Source organism: Antechinus flavipes, chromosome 6 (genome assembly GCF_016432865.1).
Source record: "Antechinus flavipes isolate AdamAnt ecotype Samford, QLD, Australia chromosome 6, AdamAnt_v2, whole genome shotgun sequence".
NCBI classification, from domain to species: domain Eukaryota; kingdom Metazoa; phylum Chordata; class Mammalia; order Dasyuromorphia; family Dasyuridae; genus Antechinus; species Antechinus flavipes.
In genome coordinates this window covers 198,690,800-198,716,420 of record NC_067403.1, presented here as the reverse complement: position 1 = coordinate 198,716,420, position 25,621 = coordinate 198,690,800, and the positions used below count along the sequence as shown (strand labels likewise).

Here is a 25,621-nt window from a genome sequence, read left to right as displayed (position 1 = left end):
ACTGCATTTCAAACCAGCTTTTTAGCTATAAAGAAATCTTTAAGGGACTTCATTTGGAAAATTCCAATCGAGATAAGGATTAACATTTGAACAAGAGCCCACCATAAAACATTGCTGTTTGTATCTTCACTGGTCATTCGGAAATTTTCTTCACGTTCCTATGTGAGTGGGGAAAAAAGGACAGATTTAGTTTCATAAAGTACATAAAAATGCATGCTCTTTGGAGAAAAGCTCTGTATAAATTCAAGACAGTTTTATTATCAGGCAGTGATCTGTATGTATGCACAAGAACCCTATTTGATATTACAAGCTAGAGTGTGCTGTTTACCCAAGCATCAAAAAATGAGGTTCAGCATTATAAAATATAATACAGTATATTTCCACATGAAATATGAAGTAACTTATGTTTTGTACAATTTATTATTTATAACTAACAAATATTACATATACTCATTAATTAACTAGATTTTCCCTCTTTTAGGTCTCTATGTGTCTCTACAGGATCTGTATCTGTTGCGTGCTACACAATGGTTGCACCAATACACATATTTCGTTGGATAATAATAATTATTATTAACAGTGAGCATTTATATGGCACTCTATTTTTACAAATATTACCTTTTTAAAATTCTCACAACAATTCTGGAGGTAGATGCTATTATTATAATCCTCACTTTATAGATGAAGAAATTGAGTCACTTAGAGGCTAGATGATTTGCCCCATTTCACACAGCTGGTAAGTATCTAAGGTCAGGTTTGAACTGATATCAGATTTCTTGACTCCAATTCTTGATTTCTAGTCATTGCATCTCCTAGCTACCTCCATAGATGAGAGAAGCATGTGTCATTACTGTTGTATTGTTGTCCTTCCTTCTTGAAGAGGACCATGACAGCAGGGAGGTGATACCATGACATACAAATGAGTTGGATGCACCACCCAGCTGCCTCCATAGTAAAAGGAGGTATGTGTTACTCTCTTGAGCTGATTTCTCCCTCCCTGCCCTCTTCTTTTCCAGCTACTGTGGTTTGCACATTCCAGAGTGGATGTGGCTGAAAACAGGACAGAGAGAGGCAGAGGGAAAGAAAGCTTGAGCTGTCCTTGAGCTAAATTTTTTATTCACAGAACTGTCCTCATGCAAAAACAATGATTGCCCAGTTACAAGATGAGGGAATTTTATAGTTCATTGAGCCCAATCCCTTCATTTTAAAGATGAGGAAATGGAGAGGAGAGCCAAGCCAGGAGTTAAGCCAAGGGTGCCCAGCTAGTAAGCACAGCAGTTGAGTATGGATAAAACCAGTCAGGTATGAAAGGAGCTCCTGGAAACAGTGGGTTCATTTTCTCCTGGTCTCTTGTGGCTTCTCTCAAGAAAGTGTACATAGCCTGGTACAGAGAGAGAATTCCACTGTGCTAGCAGTCTTACCCACCCTTTGATAGTTCTGCTCTTTGATGATTTGCTCAATTTGCTCTGTTAGATGTTCCAGTTTGAAGCTAACTTCATTAACTTTGTCCTTTGCTTGAGCAATTACTGCATCAAGGTCATGTTCTCCAATTCGAATATCCAAGTGGATCCGCTAAACAAACAATAAAAAGAAAGAGTTTTCCAGATTTTTAAAACCACAGCTGACATTCAATCCTCAGAATCTGGCCTCAGTGGAAATTTTTTCCTCTTTCTCTCCTTTTTTCATTTCCTTATTTGCCTTCTGTCCTCCAAGATTTCTTTGGTTTTCTCCTCCCCTTGGTATTCCCAAATATACTATCCTTGCTCACATTTTCCACTTTGTTTTAGGAACAAAGGACGACATCCAATGTCTCCTTTACTCCCATCACAAGTGGCTTTGTCTAGGCCATGTCCTTCCTTTGTCTATGAGCTCCCTAAATCAGAGATTGTCATCAAAATTTAAAAATCCCTCTAATCATAGACCCAAGCCCATAGAGAATATTAATCAAAGTGGCTGCTGTTATGTGAAAATCTTTCTTCACTAGATCATAGGATAATAGATATAAAGTTGTAAGGAGCTTTTAGTGCTTGGTTATTACAAATTTCTTATAATATAGATGAGGAAACCAAAATCTTTCCATCTTCCATTTAACAAACAGTGAGTATGCTAAGCCCCGAAAATAGTTCCAAAAATTAACTTATCTCTGATCTACACTTTATTCCATAGTTACAGATCCTAATTTAGTCATACTTTCTCATTGTTAGTTAAAAAGCATTTATTAAGCACCTTCTATTTGTCAGCCACTGTGCTAAGTGCTTGGAAAACAATGAAGTAAAAAAAAAAAATCCCCTGCTCTCAAAGACTTCCTGCTCTAAAAGGGGAGACAATGTACAAACAACTATGTATAAACAAGATATAGGTATGGAAATACTCAACAGAGGGAAGGTACTAGCATTAAGAATGACTGGAAAAAGCATTTTCTAGAAGGCTCATACATTTCCCCCTGCAATTACTCTACAAGGGACCAAATCTCCCTGAGGTCCATTTTCCCATTGCCCATTGCCCATTGCCCGTTTCATAAAGCAGTCTCATCAAGCTTTTACTTCACTCCCATTCCACCCATTCTTCATATTTCTCATCTCTAAACAATAATCCCTCTCCATTTTCTAGTTCCTCTTTATCTGTTGCCTTCCTACATTAAAATGTAAGCTTTCTGAGAGATAGACTACCTTTTCTGTTCATAATTAAATCTATTTCACTTATAAATTAAAGCTACTTTCTTGCAAATCTACTTCATTTGTTTTGAAAAGCAAGGACCAAAAAAAAAAAAAAAAAACAACCACAACAATCCTCAGTACTTAGTATAATGTCTGTCTATCTGTCTGTCTCTCCCCCCTTACCTCTCTCTCTCCCTCTCTTTCTCTCTCACTCTCTCTTCTTCCCTCTCTCCTTCCCTCCCTCTCCTTCTATATTTTCTTCCTCTCCCTTCCTCCCCCTCATCCTTCCTCTTTCTCTCTTCTTCTCTCTTTCTCTCTCTCTCTCTTTTCTTCCCTCTCCATCCCTCCCTACTTCCTCCCCACTCTCTGCTCTCTGCTCTTTCTCATTCTCTCAATCAGTTTTCCATTAGACTTCTTGATGAGACTCTAGGTATCAATAGCACTCATGAGTTGTCTATCCTGTACCCCTCATTCTCATTACATGACTATCCTTTCCTCAATAGTAAAAGACATTTGTGCAGTCTCTTTTTCTTCATTTCCCATTATGCAAAAGTTCCTCTTTATAGAAACAATATATTAAATATCCATCTAGCAAACAGAAAGTGTTTGTAACCTACTCTCAGTGCCTTATTTCCAGCCTGCTTAGGAATGACTTTGGCTATCACTCATGACTTCCTTCACATAAATAATGTGAGTCTCTTATCCAGCAGGTCAACTACTCTTGGATTCTTAGCAGAAATAAAGAATGGGCCACTATCTCTTCTGTACAAGTCTGCATTTACCTGAATATCTCTATGAATTTGCCATTCAGTTTTACTTTTTTTTTTTTTCAGCCTGAGTAATCACAGCTCTTTCAGCCATCCCTTAGAGTTATTTTCCAACCCTTTAATCAACTTTGTGGCTCTCCTTTGAATTCTTTCCAAGCTCCCCGGTTTCCTCTTTAGTTACTAAGCCCAGATCTGGATGCAATACTGGAAGAAATGTCTAACCAACCCTGAATATAACCATCCCAGCGTCATGCCTGAATGATGCTGTCAGGGGTTCCATTAATAAAGACATTAAAGGAACACAACTTACCAGCTTACTACCGCCAAAGGAGATGAGCTTTGTAGAATTAGATTCTAAGCAAATGATATGTTCTCCAGGCGAGTGTGATGTGAATGTGAATGTCCCCTGTGGTCCATACAGCCTTGACAATAATACCTATGATTGAAGTGTTTCAATGGTTTGTGAACCCATTTATAGAAGTGATCCTTTCCAGGACTGTTGCATACTGTATTAGCCTCAGTATAGGCCATTGTGACCTATAGATCATACAACTAAAAGGAGGTCTCGAGGTCTCTTTGAAAGGAAACACACACACACACACACACACACACACACACACACACACACACAAATTATCTTACCATCCTGAATAAAAAGCCAGCCTTAAAGTCAGGAAAACCAGATATCAGGAAGTGGAATTATTTCCCCTTTCCATTAATTTCTTGGCCATATTGCTGCTAGGAAAGTAATTTCCTCTCACCAGCAGCTTCCCTAAAAGTAATTTGAATAGCACCCCTCTTCATAGAAATTTAAGAACTAATTATTGGGGAAAAACTGGGTTTTTTGGTTCAGTTTCTTCAGTAGCAGGGAGTATCCATTTAATTATGAGCCATGCTGTCCAAGTTCCTAGGAAAAAGAAGACCATCAGGCTTTGTAGTCCCCACATCTTAAATTGGTGTCAGTGATGGAGTAGGCTCAAAGATCAAAGGGTCAGGATATTTCTTACTCCTAAGCAAGTTTCTGAGTGGCTTGAGTCAGCAGGAAATGTGTCAAGGAAAGCTTTTATAGCTGAGATCTCCCTTGTCAGAATCTATATTTGAGCTATGTAACAGGGAAAACCATGGCTCCTGCCAAGGTCATGGAAAGTCTGAGATATTTCTTTGTGCCATAACTAGATGCAGCCAGGACAGAGAAATATTGTTCTCTGGAAATAGGCAGCAAAAATATGGAAATATATTTATTAAAATAAGGAGAGGTGAAGGAGAAGTGATGATAGGAGAATTGTTCCATTGCCACCTCTTGGGAGCTATGAAAGACTGCAAATGGGCTGAAGAACTTTGGGAGACAATTCCTACCCTATTGAAACCCTAATGCAGTGAGTAATTCCAAGTGACTGGGGCTGTCTGTACTGGCTTTTAGAAAAAGTAAAGGTCTGTCCTTGTAAGTGTCATTATTTTCTTATAAAATATGTTGCATTTTCCATTTGTTTTATTTGGCACAAAAGCAAATCTTTTCTTCCTTGAGTTTTGTGACCTGAGAGCTTATAAGAAGAGATTTTAGGGAAGAGTTTGAGGAAAAAGCAATAAGGCAGTTGATGCAAAGTTATCCAACATGCACCACAACTCTCCAAGTCCTATGAGATAGATTGACAGGAGTCAAATAAAGATATTTGATCTAATTTAATCTCACTACTTATAAATTCAATTACCTTTTCTTGATATTTTCCCCATAATTTGATGATAAGCAGGATTTAGGTATTATATAAACCAAATTTAAGACATTTTAAAAATCTCCATTTGGTCTCTATTTGGATCAATAGGTTTTTTCTACTTTTTACTTATAAAAATTCATCTCTGAAATTTGATATAGAATATCCTAGAGAATTTTGGCAATACTTTCCTCATCTTTAGTAAATCTTTGCAAGACAAAACCTGGTTAGTTAAAACTAAATTCTGATCCCTGTTGCCACACATAACCTGTTGTTTATCATAGATGTTTAAGAAGCTTGAGAGGACAGGAAGACCATGAGAACTTTTTTTAAAAGGACCCCAAAGAGAGAAGTAAGGAATAACTTTGCCTCTCTGACCATAATACATATATGGGACCATTCAATCTGGAGGAAGAGCACTCACTGTTTAGAAAGCTTAGGGTCTAGACTCTTAAACCATAGTAGATAGAGAGGCCCTGGGTTATAAGAGTTTATTTATACAGCAGTACCAGAAAATAGCAAATTTTATGTGTATATACATATATACATACAAATATATGCATAAAGCACAAAAATGTGTACCTTAATGTTTACTATATACTTATATTAAATATCTAATAAATATTGAAATTATACTTTAACATTTAATATAAAATAGATATTAAAATATAGCTACCAAATATATTAAATATAGCACTTTAATATTTGCAAAGCACTTTAAAGACATTATCTTATCTGATCCTCACCACAATCCTATGAGGTAATATTATTATCCATATCTTACAGATGAGGAAACTGAGGCTGAAACAGAAGTGACCTTCTCACAGCCACACATAGTGCATTTTAATGTAGGATTTGAATCCAGATTTTTCTGCCTCCATGTATTACACCACCTAGGTGAACCAGTAATAGATTTGAGTTATGTGAGTCTTGAGGCATCATAAGAAGGATGGATTCTAGGCTACATATGGACAAAGATAATACAGTATATAAACTTGGTATCTCCCCCAGGTCTATGCAGAATTTTCTGAAAACACTTAATAATCGTTTGTTGAAGCATGCATAGATAATATCTAAGGTCTTAGCTTTAGAAACAATTTTAACAATGAATTGTAGAAAATGTTTTACCTCATCATTGTAAGTTGTAACAGTCACAAACATCCCTAATCCAGGAGCAGAGTCAAGGAAATCTTGACGATTTATGTCCCATTGTTCTACCTTGTAATTTCCTATTTAGAAAATACGAAAGATGTTTATTATAAAATAGATGTAAGCAATGGTAAGGAACTCTTACAGCCATAGTAAATAAGTCCATCATTTTCATTTCATCCAAATTACAAAATACGGCAGGAGTTTTTACAGATCTCTTGATGTACTATATTATATGGTAGAATGGAAAAAGTCCCTGGAAATCAGAATTCCAGTCTGGCTCTGGGTTCTACTTCCTCTGAATTCTCATGGTCTGTAACTCTTTTATCCTTTTGTACTTGTTATTCTGGGGTGTCAGGTTCATTTAGCTGGAAGAAGTTGCCCATTCCACCAGTTTTCCTGGAGCACATGGTCTAAATCTGCCCTTTGCCCCTCTCACAGTCTAGCTTGAAAATCCTTTACTTTTTTAACTCTACATATCATATTCTCCCCTTAGACTAAGTTCCTTGAGAGTAGGGGTTATGTCATTTTTTTTTTCATCTTTTCCCCATTACAAACACAGAATCCTGTACAAAATGTTTGTTGAGGCATATTGGGATTAAATGTCTTTTCTTCTTTCTTCACTTCTGAGCTAGAGGCTGTATGGAGTAGTGGAAAGAGTCTTGGACTGGGGGGCAAGTAGAGTTTGTATCCCAATACCCAAGTTTGATTCCTACCTCTTCCACTTATTTTGGGTGAGTGTATAAGTCATTTCACCTTTCTCTGAGCCTCAGTTCATTCATCTGTAAAATGGGGGTAATAAACTTCAAAGGACTTTTGTAAGTAAATGGAAGCTTATATAGTTCATGTTCATTTAGCTCAGAATTTAACACTGGGCCCTGGTACTCTAAAAGGCATTTAGCAAATGCCTGTTCAATTTAGTTCATTATACATCATTGTTTTCCTGCATCTTCCCTCCCTAGGCAAATAGTAGATACTTAATAAATATTTGCTGAGTTCCAGACTCAGAGCTGAAAGGGGCCTCAGAGATCATTTAGGTCAATAGTGTTATATCGTAATAAGGGACATTAATCTATACATCAGGATCCCTACAGACTACATAATGACTTAGTTGTCAAATGCAATATAACCTGTGTTTTACTATATTTTTATTTAACTAAATACTTCCCAATTACATTTTAATCTGGTTCTGCCACACTTGGGCCATCTAGTTCATTCAAGCCCTGTGATCCCTTCCCTACAACGTGCCAATAAGTGGTCATCCAGCCTCTGTCCAGTTCATATCTCCACTGGCAGAAACTCCCAAGGTAGCTGAAATCAGTCTTTTCAATTTCCACCTATTATGCCCAGTTATGCCCCTGGGTATCCAGCAGAACTTGGCAGGACTAAAGATATTGAGAACTGTGATGTCTCAGCTAAGTCTCTTCCATTCCAGGACTAACATTCCTATTTCCTTCAGCCAATCAGTCCTCATCTAACATTGTAATTAATCCCATTGCTGTCCTGGTCACCTCACTCTACACATATTCTAGATTGTCAATGATCCTCCCACAACATAGTGCCCAGAACTGAACTGCAGAGAGCCTCCGACTGAGGTAGAAGACTACAAAATTAACTATATTTGTCTTTCTCTAGAAAGTAGGATTGTCAATAGGGCTTCAGAACATAATACGTTTTTTTAAGCACCCCCCCATTACCTCATTGATTTGTATTGAAATTATAATCATAAGCTTTAGGTCATTTGGGGGCCAAGACATTAAACACCTTCAATATTAACCTGATTATGCTATCATCTAGCCCACATCTTCCCATAATGTTTGCAAAGATGCCATGACATAAAATATCCTCCAGAATGGGAGTTGTTGCTATTGATATACCAAGTTATTAATCAGATAATCAACCAATATTTTCTGCATGTCCATCTGCTGTAATATTTTGAAATGTTTGCTTCAAGTAAAGATACTTTTAGTTACTTTCAAATCTATATCTCCTCCTCTCAAAATCTTTCCCCAATATTTCATTTTCTTTAGCACCTATTAACTTGTTGCATCCTAATATTGATACTGTTTATTAAAACCACTGTAATGAGGATGAATTGAATAGTCTGGAGATAATCAGATTTGTAGGAGACATGATCACACTCTCATAGGAAAGAGGGATAAGACTTATTGTGTTTGGCCACAGAGGCCAAACATTGGAGCTGTGGATAAAAGATTTAGGGAAGGATTAAATAGTCATAGTTATACAAAGTGGAAAAAGTTGCTTTGAGATGGGGGTGAGGGCCCTTTTAACAGAAAATCTTCAAATGAGTGCTGGGTGACCCTTGGCTGGCTGTAATAACATTCCATTACATTCATCCACCATCATTTTTTTCAACTACTCCTTAATGGAGGAGTACTCATTTTGTTTCCAACTCTTTGTTTCCACAAAGAAGGCTGATAACGAACATAACAGAGGAGATTCCTATTCAGGGAGGAGCCAGATTGTACTCATCTCAGAGATCCTTTCCAATTTATATTTTGTAAAATTTTTCTAGGCTATATTATATCAGAAAAATCTTTTCCCCAGCTGTTAGTGCCTTCTCACCAGAAAAAAACTTTCATTTATTTTCTATATATTTCATATACATATATTTTACATATTATCTCCTCTCATAGAGTACATACCTACAAAATATATACATATATACACACACACATATATACATATACACATGTATATGTATATGCATATATCTCTTGTGTGTATGTGTATATGTGTTTGTATACACTGCCAAGCATTCAAACTCTACTGCAAAGAGTGCAATTCCATTGGTCTGGCCACATTATTCAAATGCCAAATGTACACTTGCCAAAAAGACTGTTTTTTGAGAGAACTCATGCAAGACATGCACTCACAGACATCGTCAGAAAAAGAGATACAAGGATACTCTCAAGATCTCTCTCTTAAGAACTTAAGATACATATGCACACATATACACATGTGTGTGTACTGTCTTTAAAACAATCTATTCCATTACAGAGCTAAGTAAAGAACTCAAACTCAGGTTCTTTGGCTGCAAGTTTAGGGTTCTTTCCATTAACCAGGCAATCAAATTAGCAGGGACTTTAGATAATTCTGGAATACTTTTAAATGATAGGAATCATGATAGTGACCCTCCCTTTTGCCCCCCTCACAATCTAGTTTGAAAATCCTTTACTTTTTAAACTCTACATATCGTATCCTCACATTAGACTAAGTTCCTTGAGAGTAGGGGTTATGTTATTTTTTTTTCATCTTTTCCCCATCACAAGCACAGAATCCTGTACAAAATGTTTGTTGAGGCATATTGGTGATGCGGGAAAGATTCCTTTCTAGATTCCCATCCTCTCCTAGTTAATAATGTAAATTGCCCTTTAACTCACAAATCCTGGTGCCTTTGAATTCCAATAGAAGATCCGGACCTGTCCCAGCCCCACCGGGATCTGAGGCAACTTTGGGGCTACACCCCAAAACCCCTCGAGCTAAGTCTCCTATTATAAAAAGGCCACGCTGGGAACCCCTCTTTGCAGAGATTCCAAACATGGTTACCATGTGAGGACCCTCTGTCCACTGGACCCTCTGTCCAGTGTCCTCCTTATCTCTACCTTCGCCTATACTTGAACTTTGCTTATCCAATAATAAGCCTCTTTTATCAATTTAGCTCTCTGGGCCAATAAATGCTTTTATTGGGAACTCACGCCACTACCAGACCCCCTTGCGCCAAATCTGTACCCCAAACCTGCCACTAGATCTTAACCCTAATTTCATTTAGGTACCCCAAATCTAGACCTCAACATTGGGATTATTAAATGTCTTTAAAAATGTTACTTTATGTAACAATATTAATATTAGGTAAAACATCAAGCCAAATTAAACCCCCGAATGAGCAACAGTCCATGTGAGGCACTCTGGTAAAGTCTGGCTGATGACTGCTTTAGATCACTTTATTGACAAAAGGTATTTTCTCATGAAGGAGGATTTGGAAGTGGTTTTCTGTAATATGATCAAGGGAAAGATGGTTCTAAGGGGAAATGTGGGTCTGTTCATTCAACAAAAATTCATTCAGGTATAGTTTTTAAGAGACAAATCAATTGGTCAATCAACCAGCATTTATTAAGTTTTCTTTGTACCAGGTACTGGGTTAACAATTGAAAATACAAAGATAAAACAAAAAGAGTCTCCAGCTCTCAAGGGATTTTCATTCCGATGCTGAAAGCCATATGAATTGAAATAGTTACATTCAAGCTAGGGAAGGGAAGGAGCCAGCTACAATGCTAAGTATTTATAAAAGTCCTCATCTGAGAACTAAGTGCTGTTATTAACCTCATTTTACAGTTAAGGAGACTGAGGCAAAGGGAAGGTAAGTCACTTGCTCAGAGTTATACAACTATTTAGTATCTGAGACTAGATTTTCTCTAGTCTTCCAGACTCCAGCTGCAATACTTTTAGAGAAGGTACCAGGGACAGGAGGAGATTAGTAATGACATATTGAAGAAGGAACCTGAGTCTTAAAGGAAGCCAGATGAATTTGGAAGTATATTTAGAAGAATTGTACATATTTAACCTATATCAGATTGCTTACTATTTTGGAGAGAGGAAAGGGGAAGAAAGGGAGAAAAATTTGGAACCTAAGGTTTGGCAGGGGTGAATTGTTGGGGACTATCTTTGCATGTATTTGTAAAAATAAAGTACTATTAAAAAAAACTTTTCAAAAAGGAAGCCAGAGATTTCAAAGGCCAGTGGAGAAGAGGAAAAACATCCTAGGTATGAGAGATAGACCAAATAAAGATATAAAATGGGAGAACAGCAAGTAGGTTGGAATAGCTACCCTGCAGATTGTGTGTGTGGGAGTGATGTCTAAGAAAAATGAAAAGGTAGGGAGGAGCCGGGGGAAAGAGCTTAAAATGCCCTACAGGAGAATCTATACTTGATCCTAGGGGAAATAGGAGTGAGAGAATGACATGGTCAGAACTAAAGTTTAGAACAATCACTTTGGCAGTTATATACAAAGGTATTTAAATACAGGACAGAATTTGCTCTCAAGGAAATTACAATTTACTAAATGACAGCTAGGTGGCGCCATGAATAGATCAGATCTGAAATCAAGAAACCTCACCTTCTCAAGTTCAAATCCAGCTTCAGACACTTATTAGCTGTGTGATCCTGGACATGTTACTTAGCCCTGTTTGCCTCAGATATGTCATCATATGTGAAATAAGCTGGAAAAGGAAATGGTCAACTACTCCAACATCTTGCCAAGAAAACCCCAAATAGGGTCATGAAGAGTCATACATGACTGAACAACAATAAAAGGAATACAACAATTACTATCTAGTCTTCTTCATGACCCAGACCAGGCACCACCTTTTACAGATGCTAGGACTTCCCTCTTCCTTTCCCCTCCCAAATTATCTTCTGCCTGTTTGTATCTTCTGCATATGTATGTGTATATGCTGTCTCTTACCTACAAACTCCTTAAAGGCAGATATTGTATTATTTCTGTCTTTTCCTGTAGCACCTGGCTAGTAGTTTGTTGTTGTTTGTAGTTTGTAGTTTGTTTGTTGATTGACTTGAATAATAAGAAATAAGATGGCATAGTGGGAAAACGAGTCAAAGAGACCTGGTCTCAGTACTGCTTCTGACCATCTGCTCTGGTCAACACTAACACTTTCTAGTTGCCTATTTGCATTGGTATAAGTAATTTCCACACCTGGAGTTCCCTAACTGCTACTATCACAGAGGGTCTGGGGGAGAAAAATAACAGCTCATCTTTATGGGGCACTTCCTGGACTTTACATCACATTTTCACCTCTCATCTCCTCCTTTGCTCCAATTCTAGAAGACATAAATCTGTTTGTATCCTTCTGCCTAGCCCCATCCAGTCTCCTCAGAAGCTTCCCTTACCTGTTCTTTTTCATCATTATTTCCATTTCTATTGACCTAAAAATATGTTCAGATCTCTTCCTTCCTTAAAAAAAAAAAAAGACCAAGCCAACCTTTCCTTTGACCTTGCCATCCTCTCAAGTGTTTCACTTTATCCTTTCTCTCTCTGGCTGCTCAGCTCCAAGAAAGAGATGTCTATACATACGCCCTTGCTTTTAATTCCTCACTTTCTACTCACTCCCTAAACCTTTGCACTCTGACTTCCAACAGTCTCAGTCTCCTGAAGCTGCCCTTTAAAGCCACAGACAACTTGAATTTCTGAATCCAATAGTCTTTTTCATTCCCCTTGATCTTTCTGCCAATTTCAACACTGCTGACCCCTCCCACCCCCATGGATTTTCTCTCATCTCTTAGCTTTTATAGAGTGCCTCTCTCCTGAGACTCCTACAGGACTACTTTTTGGATCAAATGTTTGCATAAAAGGATGAAGAATGAAACAAGTGAAATAACAACATAATTATAAATAAAGAACCATATGTAAATATACAATTGTATAAATGAAAAGATGACTAAAAGGAATCTGGATTTTGAGTAACTAAAAAAGTCCAGTAATGCTCCTGGAGAATAGATAATAAATATACTTTCATCCTTTAGGCAGAAAGATAGGGGACCACTGGACAGAATATTGTATACATTGTCAGATATAATTACTATATTAATTGTTTTTACTGAACTGTTTTTCTTTGATTAAAAAAGAGGTTTCAATTCAGTGATTGGAGGGGAGGGTGGTAACATAAGGGGAACACTAAATCCAGAAATTAAATGCCATAAAAACAAAAAAAATTAATAAAAGTTTTTTTTAGAAAGACAATAAATATTATTTACTTATATATCTCCATCCCAAAAATATCTAAGTAAAAGGCTATGACAAAGACATAAAGCTTGACAATGCTGTAGGAGGAGATGCCAGGAGACCCATAAAGGAGACATGTCATACTTTATAGCTTCTCATGTCTTTGTGACTCTCCCCTCTTTATGACTCACTGTAATATCCTTAAACGCAGTAAATTAGAAATTCACAAGACTTCAATCCAAATAATTATCTTTTACATTAGCCTCCAAAAGCTACCAAATTTTTAAGGGAATTATTTATAGAGAGGACAATTCTGAAGTCAAGGGCCCTCCCCTGAGAAACCAAGATAATTTCTGGTACAGGAAACAATGGATTCATCCCAAAGAGTCAAGGTGAGAATTGTGAGGTCAGTCATTTTGGGTATATACTATACTCAGCAGGATAGTTCTCTTGAATACCAGAGGTAATAATATTAATAATGAAGTGTCTAAATAGCAGCAAAGAACTTTATTTATACACGTCCTCCCATAAATCTGAATCTTATGAAACCTAGAGTGGTAGATAATACAATATGATCCTATATTTATTTATTTACACATACATACATACTACATATATATGCACACACACATACATCAATTAAATATATAATTATATAGTTTATAGAAATATTTATAAAACAAAATGTTATATTACTATATTTATCATTAATCAATATTCATTAAAGATATAAAATATTATCCCAAAAAAGTAGTCCTGTAGGAATACTCAGAGAGAGCTACATAAAAAGATGAAGCATAAAACAACTGAAAGAATAACATAATTATAAAAGTTATAAATGAATAACCATAAGTAAATATGCAATCATATAAATGAAAAGATGACTAAAAGGAATCTGAATTTTGAGTAACTAAAAAGCCTGTAAGGTGCTTCTTAAGAGGAATAGGGAAGAATCACAGCTTCTCCATCTTCAACTCCAAGCAGCTTTTCTGTGATCCCAGAGCTGAAATGTTAGCACCATCAAGGAGGCAGGGTAGTCAGAAAGAGAAATTGGGAATAGCAATTGCTGCTATTTCTCTCCAAGAAACACAGTTATCAATTATTTATTCATTGATTCATGCATTCAGGTCATCCTTTGGATCTAAAAGGATTCCATTCTGAAAGAATTATTTATTAAAATGGAAATACTGCTGAGAAGATAAACTTTAATTATTTCCCAAGGTCTAAAAGCCAGCTAAGAGAACACATAGTATGAGAGTATTTTTCTTTTTCTTTCTTCCTTTTCCTTCCTTTCTTCCTTCCCTCCTTCCTTTCCTTCATTTCTTCCTTCCCTCCTTCCTTTCCTTCATTTCTTCCTTCCCTCCTTCCTTCCTTTCCTTCCTTCCTTCTTTTTTTTCTTCCTTCCTTCCTTCCTTCCTTTCTTCCCTCCTTCCCTTCCTCTCTCCCTCCCTCTTTCCTTCTTTCCTTCCTCCTTCCTTCCCTTCCCTTCCCTTCTCTTTCCTTCCTTCCTTTCTTCCTTCCTTCTTTTCTCTTTTTAAAAACTTTTTTCAAAGAATGTATTAGGCTAAGTGCCACAAAATATTAAGGAACTTACACTTGAAACACATGTTTGTCTCAATCTGTTGCCCAGTGCACTGTGATTCCTCAAGGCAATGAAAAATTCTGTACCATGAACAAATTGAATTTGAGGATCAGTGTAGTATGGCATGTGGATAGTTGCTTGGGCTAGAAGGGAATACTAGGAGGAAGCCAAGGGACCCAGAAAGGAGAAAAGAGATGCCCTACAGAGAGATCTTATTTTCACAGTGTTATTGAGGACTAGACAGCTCCCAAAAACACCACTAAAAAGAGGTGGTCCAAAATAGCCATTTAACTTCCTAAGTGTCTTTGCCGAAGCACAGGGAGCCTGGCTTATTCTCCCTTACTCTTGCTAATCCATAGACTGATCAACTCTCTCCAGGGGCAAGTGACTCACCCCCCACATCACAAAGCTGTGGAAAGACAGGAAGGAATACAGCTTCCCCATCTCCAACCCCAAGCAACTTCTCTGTGATCCAGAGATGCAATGTCAGCACTACAAGGGAGGCAGGGTAGTCAGAAAGAGCGATGGGAAACAGCAACTGTTGCCAATTACTTTGTGGCTGCCTGCAAAGTCTGGTTAACTATTTCTGCTTGGATCTGACACTCAGTTTATTCAATCTGTAAAATGGAGATAATGTTACTTTGTAATGGCAGTTTGTTGCCTATACCATCTGAGATTGTATCAACCACATGAAGATATGGGAGATGTTTTTCTGGAAGATAGAAAAACTAGCATATACCTACCTGGACATTCTACATTTACCTGCTGGCACCCTCAGATGCAAATGCAGAAGCAGTTTTAAAGACAGGATGTTTGGGCTAGGCAGTGAATGGAAAAAGACAGCTCCCACCCACATGGTAGGTCAACTCAGAAAGTCCAGGCATGTGACAGTTCTTCTTTCTCCTAGAAGCCGGTCCCTCAAGATCTTCCATGTAAGGGGGTGACCCCATTTTAGGTGGTCTAGACATAAGCTAAGCCTGCAATGCACTTATAATACCCACACTTGTTATTATAAGAAAAGGACTCCGTCAACCTTTGAGTGCTATTAAAATGGCAAGTATTATTATTATTACAGAATGTCAGAACCAGACTGATGCTCCGAATACAAAATGCAAGAGTTGAAATGGACCTTAGAAACTACATAATCTAAATCTTTCAAATGAAAGGTCAGGGCACATTGGGGGCAATTGCAACTTAGCCCATTGCCTGGCCCATAGTTAGTGCTTAATGAAGGTTTGTGCCCTTCCTTCCTCGTATAGGAAAGTTGCCCAAGGTAACAAAATGAGTCAATGCCAGAGAATGGACTTGAACTTGAGCCTTGAATACCACACTACTCTCACTACATTATTTATTTCTACAGTTTTCTGAAGGTGATCTCATCCCCTATATCAGCCTGGAAAAAGATCTGGAGGGAATATAAAATACAAGAAGAGACCTGCTTTCCACATGGATATTAAATGTGTGGGGCAAGAACTTATCAGCCTAGAATGAGGTTTTTAACTTGACTTTTATTTCCTTACCTTTCCAGCTTGCAATACTGATAGCTGCCACCAGGTGGTAGTATGTAAACATACCCAACCCGGCCACAATTTGAGCCATGAAATTACAAAAATAGTTCTTTCTTTGAGTAACTTTTTAAAACCTGAGTCTTCAAAAAGCTCCTAATAGCAAAAGTCACCCAGAATGAAAGAGAAGATAGATACCCATTCCTATTTCTAAAGTACTTTCCATTTGACCTCCACAGTAACTCTGTAGGATAAGTAGCACAAATAAATATTATTATCCTCATTTTAGAGATCAAGAAACTGAGACACAGAGAGATTAAGGGACTTCCCAGAATTCATACAGGTAATCACTCACAGAGTCAGAACTTTAGTGTTCTGGATTCAAATCCACTGCATTTATCAAAGCCATCTTTGGCCTTTTACTCGTTAGATTTTGTCACCAAATTCCCATACAGGTATCTTCTCCCTTTCAGTATCTCTCCCCTTATCAGTGCCTTTTATGTGCTATATCTCTCCATTAAAATGTATGCTTTTTGATGTCACACTCTAAAAAAAAAGGTGACATATATATTCACACACATATACATCACACACATACACACACATATATATACATACAAGTATACATTTCTATGTATGTATGTATGTATAATTATGTGTGGAGGGAGCAGAGGGAAGTAGGGGAAATGCCTCATCTCCTATACAAAATTCTACATCTTAGATCAGTTTCCTCCCATAAAATTAAGCATAAAAAGGAGAGAGAGAAACTTCTTATCCAATGAAAACTTAAACTATATAGTCAGATACAAGAGGGCAAAGTGGTAATGGCCAGCATTCTTTATCCTAGCCTGCCTACATTCTCTAGACTGTAAGATCCTTGAGGCCAGGGGCTTCCTCACTTTGGTATTCATATACTTAACTCCTAGCATATAGGAGACCACTTTAAAAATACTTGTAGACTGATCATTTTCTAACACATTCTCCCTGCTTGAACTAACATTGGTAAGAATTAGTTGAAAATCTTTCTGGGAGACAGTTCATAGATTGTAAAAAAATACCAGCTTTAGTTTATCCTGTGCAGAAAATTCTTTTTAAATAACCTTCTCTTTTAAGGTCTACTGAGTTAACATAAAGTTAGGACCGGTTTAAATAAATGAGGAATTAATTAAGCAGAGTATGATAACTACATATATATATGTATATATATATACTCTGCTTAACATATATTATATATCTGTATATGTGTATATTATATCTGTATATGTATACATACAAATGTACATATTTATTTGTTTAAAACCCATCCCTTTAACACCATTATTATCCGAATGATATTAGATGTCTGTAAATCATGAAACATTATGTTTTCAAAAAAAATCATCATTATAGGTAACCCACAAGTAATGGAAAGATGGATGGAGGGGTGGGTAAGTAATCTTTGGCATCTCATCAGCAAACACTTGGACAGCATAAGGAGCATTAAAAACCAGAAAGAGATTTTAGGGATCATCTAATCTAACCCTCACATTTTAGAGATGAGGAAACCAATCCACACTCAACCAAATCATGTAACAAATAAGCTAACCATAAAGACTAAGAAAGGAGACTGAGCTAGTTGTGTTGTGAAAGGCTGGCAAAGAAACAGAATGGAACTTTTGATGTGAGACTTTGTTCAGGTGGAAGGCAGTGATGCACAGTAGAAAGACTGGCATTAGAGTAAGAGGACCTGAATTCAGACTCTAACTCAAGACACAAACTTGTGTGACTTTAATTCATCTCATATTTCCTAGACTTCAGTTTTTTTCTAGAAAATGAGGAGGGTTGGATTTGATAGCCCCTAAGGTCCCTTACAATTCAAAGTTCCTATGTTTTCAATAAAGTTTTATTGAAATAATTTTATTTGTCCAGAGTCAGATACCTAGTAAATGGTAGAAATCTGCTTGGAACCCAAATTTTCTGATTCCAGGTCCAGCCTCTTTCTCTTATCCCACATTGTTTCTTCCTTTGAGAGAAAAGACATTCTGGTCACATGGAGAATTGCCTTGGAGATTAGCTACCTGGCACACACATATATTACAAAGCCATTAAAATATTCTGCATTCTCTATCAAGCCTGTATTTCCCTGCAAACCGTGACTCATTTGAGACACTGTGGCAGAACGAGGCTGAGATTGATCAAGTAATGAGTCTCCTGTTATCTGAGTGATTACCTTTGGATCAAAGAAAAACATCAAAAACCACCCTTTTCTCTGAACCTCAAAGTCTTTCATCACAAAGTTATCTGGCTGAAAGGCAGCTGAGTTTGATTTAGCACCTGGGAAAAGAGGAAGGCTAGGAGTTGGGGGACAGGGGGGTGGGGAGAAGATTAGTAGAGCTTCTGGGGCGAAGGTTTCTTCAAGTATCTGGGGTCAGGAAAGGCAGCCCAGCACAAGGTCAAAACCAAAAAGATGGAGCCAGGCTTACCTCTCCATGTTAGATAAAATTATATATATATATATATATACATATATATATATATACACACACAAATATGTATATATGAATACATACATGTATGCATATATAAAATTCCATTTCTTCTCCAAACCTGGACCAACCTATTTTCTGAAGTTCAGCCCTTATGAAGAAGGGATTTTTTAAAAGGAAAATTTAGTTGGTGAAAGTGAGCTAAATGTTACCTTCCCTTTTAGAATGATCTTGCAAAGTACATTTTGTTTTAAACAACCCAAGGTTATCAACATTTGCAGTATAGTAGACATAATTCTAGCTGGAGACCCCTATTGGAGATAGGAAAATGGAGTAATCACTCATCCACACCTGTTTCTCTAAACCGAAAATGACTTCAAAAGTATAAATTTAGATTCAGGAAACATTGATTAAGCACCAAATGAGCTTGATTTCATGGAACTCACATTCCAACAGTGGGGTAAGTCTTCCACATAGGTCATTATACTACATAGTGGTTTATTAAAAATACGTTAGAGAGGGGTGACAAAATAAATTCCTATGAGGGGATGTCCCTTTCAGACTTTGCAAAGTTTGTAGGTCCTCAGGGGCAAAAATAGATACATCAAGCATTGAATAGCTCATTCACAAAATCAGGAAAATAGCAGAGGCAATGGATCCGTGTAGTCTCGGTATTTTGTTTCCTAGTTCACTTGCATAAGACCATCAGAAGAAACTGAGAACTAAAAAAACTTGGGGAACTCTAAATCCCAATGCTATTTGGTGATTGATTGTTGGGTAAATAATAATTGGATAAAATATAGCTTACAAAGATGAAACTATAGGGGGAAAATATTGGGAGATTACTATAAGTTAAAGAGAGGTCTTTTACTGTTACTAAACCAGGAAGTGTGGTCCAAAAAAGAGAGTGTTAATGTTTCTCTACATAGTTTCTATCTGGTTAAGAGATTTCAAAATAAAACATAAAAGACCTTAGATTCCTCCTCCTCCCCCAAAAAAAGAAAGAAAAAAATCAAATTAGAAAGATTTCTGTCAATTGCAGGCAAAGTTCCTGATCTTTTTGAAAGAATGCAGCACTATCTCAGTTGAGGGCTTTAGCTAAACTGTGAACAGGAAGTGTTGTTGAGCAGAGAAATAGGCCAGTCATACAATGATATGGCCTAGATGTTGATCCAAGAGAAGACTGAACTTCCAAATCATTGTGCATAGTATGAGATGCAAAGAAAGACAGAAGACAGACCCTACTATCAAAGATTTCACAGTTTAATGAGGAAGTTTACAACATAACTTGTAAACAATTATATACAAATATAATCAAAATGGTACAAATTGGAGATAATCAATAATTTCCTTCTGTGCATTCTGCTCTAGAATATAGAGGGAATCAGGAAAGTAGGAGAATATGACCTGGATTTAGGGAAAGAATATTTTGTAGTCGTGGATCTTGCTATACTACTTGAGTAAATCCCTTTGTTAAAGGTTATATGAATCTCTGTCTGAGTGTTAATAGAAATCACACCAGTGGGGACTTAAGAGCTGCTATGTTAGGAGTCTAGCTATTTTACAAGGATTACTCTCAGCCTCTCTGGGCAAACCCAACCTTCAAGTTTGAGTGCAAATTAGGAGAATCAAGGTAGCTCAGAGTGAAGTGAGCAGAGAGGTTGGAGGGTAAAGACTATAAAAAAGTGGTCATAATTTTTTTTTTTCTGGAAGGGATAGTGCTTAAATAAAAAAAGGTTGGAAAAGCAATCCAACTATATTGCTAGATTGGGAGTGGGAAGGAGGCTCCCCATGGTGGCAATGGAAAACCACTAAAGATTTTTGAGCAGGAAAATAACCTAGTTAGATGTCCAAGGATATGCAGGTATTCAACAGATAAGAGAGGAGAAGACCTCTCAGACAAAAAACAATATGAGCAAAGGAATGGTAGCTAGACACTCAATGGTATATTTGAGGGATAGGGAGATTTTCATTTGGGGTGGGCATATAGACTAAATGGAGAGGAACAATGTGAAATAAATCTAGAAAGGGAAAATAGAGTGAAAATGAGCTTAGTAAAGTTCCTGACACATAATAGGTGCTTAATAAATGTTAACTGATTGTTTGAGATTGTTCTGGACCTCAAATGCAAAGCAGAGAAGTTTGATGTTAGTGGGGGGGGGGGAAGAGGGAGTGGGAAAGGAGCTGCTGGCAAAAGTCACAGGGAAAATATCCAGATGTATGAGACAGAGATAGGGGAAGGAGCTGGCGAACCTTGAAATTCAAGGTTCAAGGTCACTTATCTTGAGTCTAGAATGGAAGGAGGAGTTTGAGTTCAAGTGGCCTCCTATGCATCCTTTCTCTCTCCTCCTTTCTTCATCATGCCCCCAAATTCACCTGCATTTCTACCTCCTCTGCCATCTCAGAAGTCCCAATAGTTATCTAAAGAATGGTGGCTAGAACTCTCCAATGTAACCACAGAGATAAATTGAGAAAAGAATATGACGATATTCAATGGGAGATTGAGGAGAAAATAGAAAAACGTTATCAACATTTTTGAAAATACCACTAGACCTATGGCATGTTTTATTTCATTGCACTAAAAGCTACAGATTCAATATAAACTCTGACTAGAATGTAAAACATTGTATTGGATTTTCTATAAAATTCCACTTGGGGTGATAGGAGTGTGATTCTTTCCTTAAAGGAAAAGTTAGCTCAAGTAGATGGGATTGTGTTGGGCTGGCAGCTATTCTGAGGGTTCTATGCAAGGGAACATGATGGAACTGATTAGGAAAAAGTCATTTGGCATTCAGGAAGACTCACTGATCTTGACCCTTCATTTCAGGGGAGATGACCACTTGTGGTCAGATACAGTCCCACAGAAAGGAGGGATTTCCATATTCCAGGAGAAGTCAGCCTGCCTCAGTACTGTAGCCCATAAATTTCCCACCCCCTCTATTGTCCTGAAAGAAAGAGGAAAATTCCAGGCAAGTGGCATGGGGGTGAAGAGAGGAAAAGCAGTATTGATTGGCTCCCTCAATGTTGTGATATAGTAAGATAAATTCAGAGGTCATAGTAGAGAGTTTGTGGAGAACTACCAGGGGAGGGAATCTAAGACATCTAAATTTTGACACTTTAGAGCAAAGCCACAGTTGTCTCACCTAGTTATTGACCCACCATCGTGTCTGAACTTTATATGATAACTATAAGTATGCACAAATTATTTTCCCCCACGATCCTTCTTACTGTAAGTTTCTTGAAGTCAGAGAGCCAGGTTTATTCATCTCTATGTCACCTATAATTTCAAGCACTGGGCTCTACACACAATAAGCATGCAATAAATGTCTCTTGAATGAATGAATATTATCAAAAAGAACTGGGGATCCTAGTGAATTGCAAAGCAAATAAGTTAAAAAAAATCTTAGGCCATATTTAGAGAGGCACAGTGTTTAAAACAAGGAGAAGTTATATGGCCATTCTCTTTTGAGTTATTCAGGCCACTTTTGGGGTATTGCATTCAGCTTCAATGGTCACATTTTAAGAACATAAACAAATTCTACCATCTTCAAAGGAAGGTGTTCAGAATGGCGGGACTATTGAAGATCAAGCAAAGGAACGGGAATGTTTAATCTAGAGAAAAGAAGTGTTAGAGGAACCAATCACTATCTTCAAGAGGATAGTTACCTCAGAGATGGATTATGGTTACTTCCAAAGGAGGGAACTTTAGAGCAAGAATAGAACAACAGAAGCAGATTTCAGTATGAGATGAAGAAAAGGTTCAAAAGTACTTTATAGCTGTCCAAAAGTATGTCCTTTTAAGTAAGTTTTCCATACCTAGAAATATTCGAAGGGAGGCCAGATGACCAGTTGTCAGGGATGCCTGGGTGGAGTGGGGAGGAAGGATAAGAAAAAAGAGACAGAGAGAGCCAGAGAGACACAGAAAGGAGAGACAGAGACAAGAGACAGACAGACAGAGCCAGAGAGACACAGACGAGCGAGAGAGAGAGAATCTCCTGCTTAGAGGTTCTGGAAAAATGTCTTGAATAGGAAAAAGTGGCAATGATGATTATACTAACTCAGTCAATGTATCCCAAATTGATTGATCTGTGCTCCTGAGAATTTTTCATGTCTTCACTATCATCATGGCACTTGGCACAGATATTTAATAAATGCTTATTGAGTGAAATAATAAATGACTAGAAAAATGTTGGGAATTTTCCCCCCAATCATTTAAGTTATAATTAATGGCCTGAAACCACTCTTTCTGCTCCTCTCCAATATAGACCAATGTAGATTATCCCTACTGAGTGTGATCCTTATGTGACCCTAGGGAAATCACTAAATCTCTCTGAACCTCAGTTTATTTATCTGTAAATGAAGAAGTTGGAATAGATGACATCTAAGGTTGTTCCCTAATACTCTAAATCCCATCATCATCAATCCATAAAGCCATGTATAATGTTCCTCTTTAAACAGGGGGAATTTAGCTTACCTGTGATCCAGGTGTCGTTGGGAATATCCTCTATGATGCATTTTTCCTCTCTTTCTGCTACATGGAAATAGAAAGCTGATGACATTGACAAATAACTAAACAGCAAAAGAAAAATATGAATTTCCATTCCTTCAGCCTTCTCCCAATGTTCCTTCTACAATGGATCAGTCATCATTAAGTCTGGCCTCCTGCTAAATGGCCATTAGGTATTGATATCTCACTGGATAAGCCAAAGAAATTGATTTTTGTGAGAAATAACATGTGGAAGTGGCACCCAGCAGGTGATTCCATTTACACCTACCTCTGAATCTTGATACTTTTCCAAACATGCAGTCACTAAACATGGCACCAGAGTGGAAAGAATACTGGATTTGAAGGCAAAAGATTCTGTTGCTCCCTGGATGTGTAACCTTAGAGAAGCCAATTTTCCTCTCTGAACCTCAGTTTCCTCATCTGTGAAATGAAGTCTTTAGGCTAGATGACATTTAACGTTCTTACCAGCTCTGACATTCTACTTCCATGTTTTAAGGACCTTTTTTACCCTGACATTTTAGAACCTATGTTTCTTCTAGCTCTGACATTTTAAGTTCTTAACGTCTCATCTTCTAGTGCTGAAATTCTATCCTTTGCATTTTAAGATTTGTCTAGTTCTGACATCCATTGTTCTAAGCACACTCCAAACTGACATTCTTAGGTTTTAGTGGTCAATGAATACAAATCATTTAATCTAGCCTTACTTTTTCCAGAACCAGACAATTTTTATAACAGTAGATCTACTGTACATTTCAAGATAAGAGAGCTGTATGTCAGTCCTACTTCACATAGTTCCTCATAATCTTATCTATTTTTTCATGTATAAATTTTGACATGATTTTACCCAGTTCTATGAAATAACCTGCTGTCTTTTTGATTGATACCACATTATATCAGCTAGTTTGCGAACTACTGTCCTTTTTATTCCATTCTATTTTGTTCCATTCTATTCTATTTTCTTCTATTCCATTTATTTATTCCATTTCTCCATTCTTCCTCAATTTCTATCAAAATCATTTTGAAACTGTCTTTGTACTTTGATGTCTTCATAAATCAGAACCCAAATATTGGGTGCCATTATTTAAAAGGACATTTCTTTTTTTCTTTGTTTCGTCCTATTTTTGTTGAAGGAATCTAGCAATGCAGGTGATTTTTGTGGGTTGGTTAGAGAATAGTGGATATTTGACAATGGTCTTTCAGTATTGTTTGCTGACCATCTTATTTTCCAAGTAAACAATCACAATCATCTGCAAAGAGAGAGACTTGAATGTCTTCGTTGCTAATGCCCATCCCTTCAATTTATTTTTCATGCTGTGTTGTTATGGCTACGGTTTCTAAAACTATGTTAAATAGCAGTGGTGAGAGTGGATGCCCTTGTTAAACATCGATTTTTAAAGAGAAAGCTCTCAGTGTTTATCCATGGTATTCAACATTAGCTTACACTTTCAAAGACCTGTTTTTTGTTGTAGTATTGAGAGATCCTTGAACATAAAGAATTACTCAGATAATGCCGATGTATTCATTTGTAGTGGTCAACAATTAATTAACATACAACTATACCTGTGGGCATTGCACTACAGATATAGATTAATAGAATCATAGAGCCAGATCTAAAGCAACTAGGCTGATAGAGCATGGGTCCTGGAGTCAAGAAAACTTTAGTTCAAATTTAGCATCAGACACTACAGGCAAATCACTTAATCCTGTTTGCCTCAGTTTCCTCATCTGTAAAATGAGTTGGAGAAGAGAATGGCAAACCACTCCAATATCTTTGCCAAGAAAATCCCAACAACTAGTACCACAACAGAGTATTAGTCATGGAATAAGAAAGACCAGAACTCTCTTTCGGATCCTTACTAGCTGTGTTTATACTGGCAAATCACTTACGCTCTTATTCTTAGTTTCTTTCTCAATAACATGGAACAATAAAAACATTTTTCTCTTAGGGATGTTGAAAGAATAGATGAGAGGACATTTAAAATATTTCAAAAACCATAAGACAGTAGATAAATGTTAATTATAATTTAAAAATATAGAGAGAACATGATATAGTGGACTACTCAGGCACTTTGAGTTAACTCTGTGAAAGGTTTGCTGTCTTTAGAATCAGGATTCAAATCCTGTTTCTGCCCTTTCCTGTATCATCATGAACGTCACTTCATTCCTCTAGATTCCTCCTCTATAAGATGAGAAAATTACAGGGCTAATGGAGAAATTTGTTTTTCTTGACTATGTATATGTTACAGTATTTAAATTTTTTTATTTATTTGTTTCTTTTTTTCCTTTCTTCCTCTCTTTGTTCTTTCTTTCTTTCTCCAATTGGGGAGGAAGACAAAATGGAAGGGAAAGGAAATGAATGCTTGTCAATTGAAAAAATAATAAAAGAAAACTTAAAATAATAATAAAATAAAGGGGATGGCCAAAGTAGCTTTTGTGCTTCCTTTTAAATTCTAAATCCTGTGAGAAGATCCTCCTCCCAGTTTGGTGATTTTTCTAGATATGAGTAAGGTTGATTCGTGAACA

At 37.0% G+C, this 25,621-nt stretch overlaps 1 protein-coding gene across 1 annotated transcript; it reads right to left on the bottom strand.

Moving 5' to 3' along the window:
• Positions 1 to 23,192, bottom strand: LOC127540955 (transmembrane emp24 domain-containing protein 11-like). The gene is made up of 5 exons (XM_051965969.1): positions 23,066 to 23,192; positions 6,262 to 6,362; positions 3,735 to 3,860; positions 1,426 to 1,572; positions 1 to 158 (listed from the first exon to the last, which is right to left on the bottom strand). The coding sequence occupies exons 1-5, from the start codon at positions 23,190 to 23,192 to the stop codon at positions 9 to 11; spliced, it is 651 nt and encodes a 216-aa protein (XP_051821929.1). The 3' UTR covers positions 1 to 8.
• Between the last annotated feature and the right edge of the window lie 2,429 nt (positions 23,193 to 25,621).

Excerpts from the sequence above, each read along its gene's own strand:
- LOC127540955 (XM_051965969.1), bottom strand. The coding sequence starts at position 23,192 with ATGGAAATTCATATTTTTCTTTTGCTGTTTAGTTATTTGTCAATGTCA. Across the intron at positions 3,861-6,261 it reads TTACAACTTACAATGATGAG|GTATTATTGTCAAGGCTGTA; the intron begins GTAAAACATTTT and ends CTTCAATCATAG. Across the intron at positions 1,573-3,734 it reads CCTTTGGCGGTAGTAAGCTG|CGGATCCACTTGGATATTCG; the intron begins GTAAGTTGTGTT and ends TTGTTTGTTTAG.